The following is a 12,737-nucleotide window of genomic DNA, read 5'->3' as shown; positions in this document are numbered from 1 at the left end:
GGCCTCTGCCAGACTTTTGCAAGTGTTAAATTCCTAGGCCTGAGAAAAGACACCAGATCCCCAGGGGCAGGAGAGAGATGAGCTTCCTCCTCCTCCAGCTAAGATCTGGGATGGTTTCCTGTGCATGTGTGTATGCGTGTGTGTGTGTGTGTGTGTGCGCGCGCACGCACGCATGCACGGGCACGCCTTTGTGGGGTTATCCCCCCCTCCTGACCAGCAGGTTGTGCTGCCCATGAGAGAGGGAGCCCCTGAGGCTAACCCTGTGTGCATCCCCCCAGCAATGGTGGGCGGCCGGCCACCCTGCCCCTTCCCATACCACCGCTCACCTGGGGGTTGTCCATGTACCAGAGAAGGCAGTTGGCCTGCGTGTCCAGGATAAAGTACCTCCGCAGAAACTTGCCGCTGTTCTCATTCTCCTCGATGTCCAGAAACCCACAGATTCGGTTCTGCCGATCCACATAAGGCATTCCTGGGCTCTGCTCACATTACCCTGTGTGGCAGGAGGGAGGGAGGGGCCGTGAGAAGGAGAGTAAAGCGGGCGCCTCACTCTGGCCTGACTCCCCTCTGCCAGAAGGGAGGCTGCCACCCTCTCCCACTGGTGTCCTTCCCCAGGGCCCCAGATGTCCCACCCCAACCAGACCCTGGAAACTTCTGTCAAGTCTGTTCCATGAACAGTCACCAAAATCCATTAATTCAACTAACTTTTCTGAGGCTCCACTACGTGCCAAGCAGAGTGCTAGGCAACTTTACACGCGTGGAAGGTGTGAGTCTAGACTCTGGGTCAGGGGCCTGGGTTCAAATCCCAGTTCTAGTCACTTACTGATGTTTGTGTGACCACAAACTGTTTAATCTTTCCATGCCTCAGTTTCTGCGTCTGTAAAATGGGGATAATAATAGGACCTACACCAGATTTTGGCGAGAATTAAGTACGTGGCAGACATAAAGCATTCATAAGCACTAGGTATTATTATCACTCTTCAGAAAAGCCTTGTAAAGTAGGTTATAACCCAATTTTATACAATAGTAAAGAAACTATTGCAGCACGGATTTAAGCTCCAGTGCAAACACCTGGATAAACTCTGCCGAGAATTCAGGGGTGAAGAGCAGCCCCTCCAGCTCCATGAAGGTACCAAGGAGTCAAATCCGAGGGGTTCCTGGGGCAGGGCCACACCCCTCAGCCCCAGGATCACTTCCTTCACTTTGCATTTTCCCAGAAGCCACTTGTAATCGAAGGAATGAAGGAGCACAAGAAAGCCCAACCCTGAACACTTTCCTGATTGCAGAAGAGGGTCCGGCGATTTGAGACAATACGCACCCTCAGACGGGCCTCCCCTCTCCTGGCTCCCTTCCGTCTGTCTGAAGAGCCAAAGGAAAAGGCAGGAGCTCTGTTCTCCTCCTCAAGAGGAAAAGCACCCTCCAACAGGCAGCTACACCCCACCTGGACGCACAATGCACTGCAGAAGTGGGACACGGTGCCCAAGGGTTAGAAAACCCCACGTGACAGTCAGACCTTCAAGGACAGACGCCACACACCCCACACACCCCTGGTCCTGCTTGGTTCCAACAAAGCAAAAAATTCACTGTGACCCAAGCCCGCCATGGCCCTGAGCCTATGACTAAGCACAGCTGAGAGACGGCTGGCTTCGGGCCGTGCCCTGCACCATGACCCTGGGTCAGCCCCTGAGCTACCAAGATGCCACGCCCGCAGGCTTCCTGGCCAGGAGGAAAGTCCCACATGCAGAGACACACATTCCCACAAGACCAGGCGAATTCTAAGGATGTGGATGGTGGCGGGGCCTTGCGGTGCTGAGACGCTGCCCCAAGAAAAAAAAATACCCTGCTCACACACCAGGATGCCAGGAAACAGTGAACCCCTTGATTCCAGGTAAGGTCAGGCAGAATCCCAACAGGGCAGATGACTGTCAGGAGGGAGACGGGTCAGGGGATCCCATGGCGACTCGCTGGGCAGTGATGGGGGACAAAAAGGAAAGCAGGCAGGGAAACAGGACACAGATGAAACAGCACAGCTAGAAAGGAGTAAAAGAGGAGGAGAGAAAAGGAGAAAAAGTGGGAAGAGGAGGTTTAAAAAGATGGCCGAGGAGAACGAAGTAGCAGCGCAGGGGGAGAGGAGGACCCCGAGGGTGAGGGCCGGGGGGGAGACACCCGTGCACGCAGTGCATCACGTGGTCAGAGGTCCCTGCGGCCAGATCCCCAGCTTCTCGGTACCTCCCCAAACTAAGCCTCCATCCCAGCTCCCGTCTCACCACTGGCCAATGTGAGGTCAGGAAAGGGAGAGAGATGGGTTCCAGCCAAGGGGTTAGGGTCAAAAATGGGGAGGAAGCGGATCCCTGAGAAAGGATGCAGCTTCCCCCAGGGAGTCAGAGGAAATCAGGAGTCCCAGGCGGAAAGGCTGGGTCAGCCCTGCAGTGAGGGTGCACCCAACCCCCAAGAAAACTCAGCAAATTCCCCTGATGCCAGCCCAGCCACAGAGACAGACGTTCCGGGGGATTCAGCACTGTCGCCACCCCGGGACATCCCTAAGGGGAAGGGTATAGACTGCAGTGGATAACAAAGCCAACCGTCTCTGGGTGCAGCCGGTAAGCACAGCATCCGACTTCACGCTGCCTTTCCAATGTCCCCTCTTCAGCCCAAGGGGCCTTTTTCTCAAGTCAGAGGCCAGAGAAGCCACTGTTTCCACAATCCTCCAAGAGTCTACTCTTGTAGAGGGGAGCTTCCCACTTGCATGGTGGGAGAGGACCCACAGGGACCAAAAGGAAAGATGATAAAAAGAAGAAATCTGGTTACACATCTCCTGACTGTGGTTCCAGCCCAGGAAAAAAAAGCTGCTCAGATGTCCTGAGAAGCAGCTGAGTCACAGGGCTCATCAGCATGTAGGAGGGGGGTGGGGGCAGGATGGGCAGGAGAGCCAAGCATCACACGGGAAGTGTGGTTAGAACGAACAAGCCCGCCCACACAGACGCGACAAACCCAAAGATGGAGCAGACACACAAACCTTAGGTCCTGAGCCCGGTCCTCTGACAGTGCATCCTCATCCCATGGGTGCATCCCTTGTCCCAGCAGCTGCTGGTACAGAGAGCCAGCCGCCCCCGCCCCCCAATCCCCTCTCCCTGCTTCTTCAACCTGCCCCCCAGCATCGTCCAAGTCTCCTGTGGCTCCTCCCCTTTTTCCCAGAGAGGCCCCTCAGATGCGATTAATTCTGCCACCACCCCCCCAGGCCCGAAAACCAGGCAGGGAGGGGAGAAAAGGAAGTGCCAGAAACCGATCCGTAAGGGGGAGGCCACCCTGATGCATATACACATACTGTCTATCACCTCTTCGAAATGTCCTTTCCAACTTGCATGACACTCCTCGGTTACACAGTTCTAGCCTGTCTTTTAAACTTTAAAATCACTTGTTATCTTAAATTTCATTTTAACCGAGTTCCCCAGTGTAAAAATACTGGGGGGAGGGTGACACTGGGTGATGCGCCCCAGGAGTTGCTCCATGCCCACCCCCACCATATCCTGGGTCCCTCACCTGGACGGTGACTCTCGGCCCATCTCCTGGGACAGCATGCAAAGTGCTCTGGCTGGGTCAGAGCACCGGACAGTGCTCTCTCAGGCCAGCCCCTCCACCTTCGCTCTAATTCCATAACGAGACCACCCAGCGAGGAGCTCCTAGGCCATCACAACACATGGACGACAAAGAGCATAGACTCTGTGCGCAGGAAGGGACCTCAGTCCACCGCACCGCACTCAGCACCCTGTCTTTCCAAAGCATGCTAATCTCCCCAGTGTTTTCCATTTCTAGTGCAAAATTCACAATATAACAATGCTGGCATTAAAAAAAAATCACTCTAGGGCTTCCCTGGTGGCGCAGTGGTTGAGAGTCCGCCTGCCGATGCAGGGGACACGGGTTCGTGCCCCGGTCCGGGAGGATCCCACGTGCCGCGGAGCAGCTGGGCCCGTGAGCTATGGCCGCTGAGCCTGCGTGTCCGGAGCCTGTGCTCCGCAATGGGAGAGGCCACAACAGTGAGAGGCCCGCGTACCGCAAAAAAAAAAAAAAAAAAAATCACTCTAGCCAACTGTTCTCACTTTTGCATGCTTTTTCATGCTTCTGTCCACATAACCAACCTTCTTAAAACTTTAAATTATACCGTAAACATGTTCCATGTTGCTACACAGTCTTTATAATCAGTGTTTTTAATGGTTGCATAACATCACTGGACTGGATTTACTATAATTTACTTAAACCATTTCTCCATGATTAGACAGTTAGATGATATCCAATTTTTTCTCATGCTAAAATTCATCTTTTTTTACTTTGTTTCTTCTTTTACACATGGATACAGCATAAATTCCAAGTAGTAGTAAGACGATCATAGGTTATGAACTTTTATAACTCTTGAGACTTATTACAAAATTGCTTTCTAAAAGTATTTCATCTGTTTACACTGCAGCCAGCAATACATTGTTACCATTGCTATAATCTTACACACATTGAATGTGCTCATTATTTTAAACTATGGCTAGTTTAAATATATAATGACGCCCAGTGAGGCAAAACATTTTTTCATGTTCGTTTCCTGCTTCACATTCCTTCCTAGACTTTGTTAAATGCAAATCAAAATTATGTGTGCACACAATCAATTTCTCTTCTCTCTCTCTCTCCCTCTCCCTCCCTCCCTCTCTCCCTTTCTCTCTTTCTCTCTCTCTCTCTCTCTCACACACACACACACACCCCAAACAAAACCAAAACACAGTCTCAATAATTCAAATAAGTAAATAACGTACCTTAATGAAAAGTAAAATTGAAAAGAGGCAAGTTTTACACCATCTAGATTTCCTTAGTACATAAGTTGCTAAGTATGTGCTGCAAATGAAAATATGTTAAATATTTAATTGATGGTAAAAGTGAAACTTTTTTTTTTGGCCGCGAGGCTTGCAAGATCTTAGCTCCACCACCAGGCAGGGATCAAACCCGGGCCCCCTGCAGTGGAAGCACAGAGTCCTAAGCACTGGACCCCCAGGGAATTCCCAAAAGTGAAACTTTTAGAAAGAAAGGGTCTTTGCATGGAGTTACCCATTGATCAGAAGCAGAAAATGGGTTAAATGTCAACTAACCCGAGATTCCTGGCCAACACTTGCCCGCTGACGAGATGAAGCTCATGAGAAAAGAATCAATGGCTGCCCACCATCGAATGAGATGAGGGCACACGGCAACATCCCTGTCCCAAGTATCTCCTCTACTGCCCATTCCAGTGCCTTAGCCTCCATCATTGGAGGAGATTCAAGCCAAGAATAAAATTCTCCCCTAGGAACTGAGACAACTGACATCTTTATCAGGCTCATTAGTATACAAGAGACAACTTGGGACCAAGACCCTAAGAAAATAAAACATGTCCCAATGGGAGACTGAGGCATTAGCGGGGAAGAAAAGTAAGAAGGCTGTCTCCTGAAGACACTTCCTAGGATTCTTATACACCCAGGACAGTAGTATGAAGCTTTCTGGAAAGCAATTTGGCAGTATGGAACAAGGGAGCTAAAAATGCTCCTATCCTTTGACCCAGAAATTCTACTTCTAGAATTCCATCCAAGTAAATAAACAAAAATGCAAATACAGATTAAAATAAAACGATGGCAACTGCAACAGAATTTATAATGACACAAAGTTGGAAATGCCCTGAATGTCCAAATGATTAGGGAATAATAAATAAATGATAGGACATTCACAGAAGGAAATGTTGCACAATCTTTAAATAGCTATGTCTTCAAGTACTTTTAAATGAATTAGGGAAAAACTCCCCCAAAGTTTTTTAAAGATACAATAACATGATTTAGAATATGACCCCAGTCCTCTAAGTATTATTTTTATATTTCTATATTTGGATAGAAAAAGACTGACATCCAGGCACTAAAATATTAGCAGTTATTATCTGTGGGTCACGGGCGAATTTTATCTACATCTGTATTTTTTTCCATATTTTCCAAATTTTCTACAGGAAATGTATGTTACTTTATTTAGCAGGAGGGAAAGCTATTTAACTCTACACACACCCCCATCCCCAGCGTATAAGTTTTGAAGCTGAGAATAAATTTCTCAATTCTCCAGAGTCCATAAACAAGCAAAACCTTGCCTAAATTATAGCGCTCTTGGGACTTCTTAGTGTTTCAAAGTCTTAAATCGAATAAAGCCATGTTCCACCCATCACAACTGCCCAGAAGCTAGGTACCTACCCAGAGGGCTTTGGCACCCTCCAGTCTAGGTGGGTTTCTTACTTCCTGCTGCAGCTTCCCCTAAGAGAGGCTCTTTCTTTCCTCTGTGGGTTTGCTTGCTTGCTCTCTGGTCTTCATAAGAGGAGCCCCTGTCCTGGGGGTCAACTGAAGATTCACACCCAAGTCAGTGCCTCTTTCCCTCTGCTGTCACAGAGCCTGCAACACAGCACGCCCAGAAGCAGGGATCCCGACAAAGACCCCCCCAGTGGAATTTTCCTTCTTGAAACTTGGGAGATGGGACTGACGTCTTTAAGTTCAATGTCTAGATAGATGAATGAAAAGATGGATAAATAGGTTTTGTTTCTTTTTTAAAGAAAAGCTAAAGAGCTATTAAGTCATGAAAGCTCTGGCACACTGTAGCGGACGTCTTATTTTTCAGATCTCTAATGTGGCTTGAAGATACGAGAAAAAATAGAGTGAAATAAGGGAGATTCATCTGCCCGATCGTCCTGATACTTCTGAGGTAAATACAAACGAAAGAAAGTGGTAACAGAGATAGAGCCTTAAATGGTATTGGCCCCAGGATGAAATAATCCACTCTCATCTCCGGTAGTTCAAAACTCAAAAACAATGAATCCATTTTTCAATTTGGATATTTTTCTTTCATGTTATTTGGCGTTGGTAGGAAAGGGAATTTCAGGGATTTTGCTCCAGAAAAGAGTCAGGAAGGCGTTTCTTAACGTAGGGGGCGGGCAGGGATGCAGTGAATACATCTGCTATCTTGTCATCCTCGAGGGTGGAAGCTGGGGACAGTAGCATCAGTGGTAAGTGAGAGGGATACCAACAGGAAATTGCTAAATTTCTAAAGGAGAAAGTTAATCGGGAAATGACATCAGAGGTCTCAGAGAGGACTGTAATAAGCAGACAGGAACTGGGGTGTGGAGGTTAGAAAACGTATGGGCCATGCGAACAGAGAGTTCGCCTGTGTTTCCATCTCCCACCTACATAAGGGTGCACTGCGGAGGGCCCACGAATGCCCGGGGGCCCAGTAAAAACACAAGAACGGCAACAACAAAACGCAAGCATGGCTATTTCAGAACACAGCTCTGAGACTGGGCCAAAGACTCAAACTTCCAAAATGTGGGAACATCTATTTCCTACCGTTATAACATCATTGCATTCTGAAGCTGTCATAAGAGCACATTCCAAATAGTCTGAGGCCGGAGAATAATGTGAGAGAGAAGGGAATGTACTGAGAACACATTCCCAGCGGAAGAGCAGGCTGAGGAATGCAGACATCCACAGGAATGGGGAGGGTAAGAGAAGGTGCCCAACGTCCCCTGGACCCAAGGACTCTGAATGGAGGGCAAGAGACACTCGAGGAATTTTTTAAGGGAAAAAAATACTGGGGAAAGGGCAGGCACGACTGACTACTGATACCACAGCAACAAAGATGCCAAAAACAGCAAAACGTTTTAAACACTCATGACCTCTCTGAACAGCAGCCTCAGCTATGTGCAGAGAAAATGCGGTTGTTAGAGCTGGTAGGAAACAAAGGCCTGCCCTTGACTCAAGGCTCCTGAGACCACCTCTCCCCAGAGAGTTCACCAGCACAGGGACCAGCCCCAGGGGTTATAAATAGCCTATAAAAACTGAGATCTAGGGCCTCCCTGGTGGCGCAGTGGTTAAGAGTCCGCCTGCCGATGCAGGGGATACGGGTTCGTGCCCCGGTCTGGGAGGATCCCATATGCCGCGGAGCGGCTGGGCCCGTGAGCCATGGCCGCTGAGCCTGCGCGTCCGGAGCCTGCGCGTCCGGAGCCTGTGCTCCGCAACGGGGGAGGCCACAACAGTGAGAGGCCCGCATACCGCAAAAAAAAAAAAAAAAACCTGAGATCTCCCACTTTCAGAATCCAGTTACTAGGCTCTGCGATTCAGTTTCACTGTAGGCCTTCTTACTGGTAGCAGCACAGGAGCTTGATCTTCATTTAAAAGTTGGACCTTCTCACCCACTAAACCCTGGGCAGTAGGAGAATGAAGAGAAAGCATCCTTATTTCTCCTACGTACTAGCCTTTTGCAAAGTGCTGGGGGAAAGTCTAAAGGACCTAAGCCTGCCTGTCTAAAGGCACTGTGCTCCCGTCTCTGGATATAGGGACGGAGGAGGGGCCAGGTGTGGCACGGAGCACGTGCAGGTGACAAGGATCGGCCTGAGAGCAGCTGACGAAACTCTTGCAAGAACGTGACCATTGAAGAGGGCGTGCTGATTTCAGTGACCCGCCGCTGTGCTGGAGTGAAGTGAAAGAGCATGGGTTTTAGAGTCAGACAGACTCTACGAAACTCTTCAGGGCCTATTTCCTCATTTGCAAAATGGAGAGAATCGCTGTACCTACTTCAAAGGCTGCTGTGCGGATTAAACGAAATAATGTGTGAAAAGTGCTTAAGAGGAGGTCTGGCAAAGACTAAGCACCGGGTAACTGTTGTTGTTAAGATGTGTGCGTGTGTAGAGTCTCACAAGCAGTACATGACCCCCACCACTAGGTAAAACAGGGCAGGCAGCTGCCAGGCCGTCTCCACCCCTCAAATATCAATAAGTAAATCCCACTGGGAAGGCAGTGACGCTGGAATCCCTCACAAGGAAAGGCATAAGCTGCCCTTACTCTTCCGTCTGCTCCAAGAACCATCATATTTCTCATCTCGAAAATTCTCCAAAAGGTTAAAAAAATAACAGTCCAAGAGATCCACCGACTCCCTCTCGGCCAGGCCACCCTGAAAGTTAACAGAACCAGGCCTGCGATCAGATGCCAAGGAAGGGTCTCTGGAGCCACCTCCTGCTTGGCCCGTGGGAGAATCACAGCAGCAGAGATCCGCTCTGCAAATGGATGGCCAAAAGGGAGCCCTAGCTGATGGGAGGGCGAGCCCTTGCCTTTGCACTTTAACCCCAGTGTTTCTCAGGGAGAAGGGGACCTCCCTCTTTATCTCAGCTGGCGGGACAGAAAGGCAGCCCAAGGTTCGGAGTAAAGGTCAACGGGGCCTTCCAATTACTGTCCCACTGCAGCAACCACAGGCCTGTGCAGAACGGGAAGCAAGGAACCCCATCCTTCCCGCCCCCCAGCCGCCCTATCCCCTGCCCTGGCCAATTCCCTGGCTCAATGAAGGGCTTATATCAGGCAGGGCTAGGATCCTGCTCTTGCCATAGACTGTCACACTATAATATTTGTTCTGCTTCCTTCCTTTCCAACCCTAACAAATTGGATTGCCGGAGTCCTCTCCAGCTGACTAAGACACGTGGAAAACTGAAAGTAAGGCAGCAGTGGGAAGAGGGAAGAGGCCGAGCAGTGCAACGCCCCAGCCCCCAGATCATCTTTTCCAAGCTCCACGACTATCTCGGCCAAAATAACTACTTACTACAGTTTCAGGGAAACAGAAGAGATATTTACTGCACTGGGGCCGCAGCAGGATCTAATTGGAGGCGTTCCAGCCTTTTAACCGGGGCATCACCCACCTGCCCACCTGCCCCATGAAGAAGACCAGAGATCAACGAAGCGCCAGCTGGATGCACATCCAGAGATCGTGGCGCTGCTGCTCCCGGCTCCCTAGTGATCCAGCACTTTCAGCAAATACCAGGCAAGCTAGCAGGAGGGCTGCTCGGAGGGGCTTGGCTGGCTGATAGGGCTGATGACTCTCCCTTCCCATTTTTGCAGAATCTCTCCATAAGTAGGCACCAACCAAAATCTGCATGTCTCCAGGATTTATTTTAACCTCGGGGGAAAACACCGAGCTGAATTACAGTTCAGCACACTAGGATGACACGATGGGATTCGCAGGCCCTACTTCCTTATACAGAAGAGAGAAGCAAGCACCAACGACAAGGGAAAAGAAGCACTGCAAACTCTCCACCAAAGGGCAGGTGGTTCCCCAATCCATACCTAGGTGATTACCCATCTGTGAAGTGAGCGAGGCGCCCATCAGTAGGAGTGCCGTAGGCACTTTATCAAAAGCGGGGCTTACAAAGAGGGCAAAGGATACTTAGGTCCAAAGGCAACACCCAAGGGAAACCCTCACGAACCAGCTCAAACCAGCTTGAGGCACCACCACATTGCTCTCTTCTCTTCCATTTGGATAGGGGCAAACAATTCATGTGCTTGCAGTTCACTCACTCATTCATTCAAGAAACGTTTACTTAGCACCTAGCAGATGTCATACACCAGGCTGGCCACAGAGTCTAGACTGCAAGCTATGGCAAAAGTCACCTGCATTCAAGTGGCACACAATGGTGAAGGCTAATATATGCAAGGATGAGGAGGCTTTTTAAAAGCTTCCTCTGGCTTCTCAAAGCATGCTGGATCTCTATTTTAGCAATCTGCATTGTGTCCTAGGTCCTGGTGTACGGCCTGTGTCCTCCATCAGATGGTAAGCTCCCTGAAGACAGAAGCTACATTTTGTTCATCACTGCCTTTCGTGTCTTAATTACCCAATCAATGTCAGCTGAATGCAACTGAAATAGAAAACAAACACTTCGATTCTTTCCAGATCTTTGGCTTTACTGTTTCTGAAGGCTTTGCCACCAAACAAAGAAAAATGATGAAGCTCCAGAAAGGAGGAAAAAGGGGATTGACTTAGATATTTTAAGAAAACAGAAGTACAATTTTGGAACTTCAGCCCAAGTGCAACCACCACTCAGCGGACCGAGATGCCTCGGGGGGTGTCACCGCTGGCGTCCCGGTAGAATGCCTGTCCCCTCCCCTTCTCTGCGGGTTACTCTCCTCTGAAAATCCCCATCTGGAGTCCTAAAGAAAGACGGGGCAGTTGGCGGGAGAAGGAGTTAGAAAGGGAAGATTCACCAAGTAGCAAGGAAACCTTACAGCGACAGGCTGGGGGGTCAGCCTCTGGCCTGGCCTGGGGAGGAGATGGGTCCGCCCCCAGTGAGGTGGCCCTGCCGCGCCTCCTCTCACACTTTTCGTTCCTACAAGGCCTCTCTTTTCCCTTTCCTCTTTTTTTTTTTTAATTCGATGAAATAGCAGTCTTCAGAACTGGAGCAGTAGAGGGAAGCGGGTAAGGTGAGGAAGAAGTTCGTGAGACAGACAGACAAACAGCTCCCCTCGAGTGCTTTCCCAACCTGACACCAAATCTGCATTTTAGGGCAGTTTCCTTTAAGTCACCCCAGAGTCCGTAGTTCCAGAAGCCCGAGGGGCCCGGGCTGGACCCAGAGGGAAGGGAGGGATCTCCCTCGGGAGGCTTCTAGGCCTGCCACGGAATAAGGTAATAGTGGAAGAGAAAGATGAGTCTCCACGGCCCCATCCGTGCCCCCGGGGACTTGCCTGCACGTTCTCTGCTCGTCTCCCCTACCCGCTGCCCGGGCAGTCGTGGCCGAGCCGGGGCCCCAGCGCCAGAACCCGCGGAGAAGTTTCGCCGCTGCAAACGTGAGAAAACGCAGCTCCGCAGAACACCCGCCCCCACCCTGCCCGCGGCCCCACCCCGCAGCCCGACCCCTGGCGGCGGCGACCTTGGCCACCCCAGGCGCTCCCGAGGGCCGGAGGAGGGGCTGCCCTGCGGGCTCGCCGGGGGCCACCGGAGGCGGCCGGGGGACGGCGGCGACCTCCCCTCGGCCCGCAGGGGGGCGGCCCGCAGGGGGGCGCCCCCCCCGCGCGCCCCTCGGCGCCGCGCCGCTCCCGGGCCCGCGCGGGCGCCCCACTTACCCCGCCGTGCAGGGCTGGGGCTCGGGCAGGGTGCGTGGGTTACATCGGGCTGGGAAGCGCCTCTGGGGCCCCGCGGGCCGTCGCTCTCGGGGGATGTCTGTCGCCGCCAAACTCTCGGGGTCTCTCGCGCCTCTCGCACCTCTCGCTCCTCTCCCCCCCTCCCCTCCTCCCTCCTCCCTCCCTCCTTCTCTCTTGTCCCTTGGCTCTTTTTTCCGGGTTAATTACGTTTCGCATTAAAGCAAAACCCAGCCCCGGATGTGAGTACAATGCTCCGCCGAGCCCGCCGGGGGCGGAGAGGGGTGCCGGGGCGCCGCGGGCTGGGAGGGGGCGCGGCCGGTCGCGCGGGCTGCGCGGACTCGGCGGGGGCGGGGCGCCCGGAGGCGGCCCCAGAGGCTGCGCGCCGGGACCACCTCGCCCAGGCGGGCGGCCGCGCCGGGGGAGGCCCTGCTTCCGACGCCGGCCCCGGGCAGCAGGTGTGCGAGTGGGAAAGGGGCCCGGGGATGAGGGCATCCTAGAAACAGGGAGACGAGCCGGCCCGCGGGCTCACTCTTTACCCCGTTTATTCTTCCCAAAGCACCCACCTCCTCCCCACCCCGCTCCAGCAACTTCAGCCGGGCCTTCCCCGGACCCGGAGCCTTCAGCCATCGGGGTTTAGGGTTAGCGTCGAAGGAAGCATCTCAGATTCTCCCGGGTTGTCATTGCATGTGCCCCAGGAGCCCAGGGGGGTCGTAAGTTCTAACGGCTGTATAGGGACTTTTTCAGAGCGCGGCGCAAAGACGCCCTTCCAGCCCTCGGAGCGGGAGGGAGCTCTGGGGAAAAATGGGAAAC

At 51.9% G+C, this 12,737-nt stretch overlaps 1 protein-coding gene across 3 annotated transcripts in view; it reads right to left on the bottom strand.

Moving 5' to 3' along the window:
* Positions 1–12,064, bottom strand: part of PLEKHA2 (pleckstrin homology domain containing A2) — a 57,913-nt gene extending 45,849 nt beyond the window's left edge. The window contains exons 1-2 of one of the 3 annotated variants that reach the window (XM_060086206.1): positions 11,910–12,064; positions 327–490 (exon numbers count right to left, since the gene is read on the bottom strand). In XM_060086206.1, the coding sequence (XP_059942189.1) occupies positions 327–467 (141 nt within the window). In that variant the 5' untranslated portion in view covers positions 468–490; positions 11,910–12,064. Of the gene's footprint in view, positions 1–326; positions 491–2,579; positions 2,725–11,531; positions 11,658–11,909 lie in introns of those variants that run through there. The other 2 variants (XM_060086205.1, XM_060086207.1) reach the window with 2 other exon arrangements.
* Positions 12,065–12,737: the final 673 nt, after the last annotated feature.

Source organism: Mesoplodon densirostris, chromosome 20, assembly GCF_025265405.1.
Source record: "Mesoplodon densirostris isolate mMesDen1 chromosome 20, mMesDen1 primary haplotype, whole genome shotgun sequence".
In the NCBI taxonomy this organism is placed as follows: domain Eukaryota; kingdom Metazoa; phylum Chordata; class Mammalia; order Artiodactyla; family Ziphiidae; genus Mesoplodon; species Mesoplodon densirostris.
The sequence above is the reverse complement of the archived record's forward strand: the minus strand, read 5'-3'. Positions and strand labels throughout refer to the sequence as shown.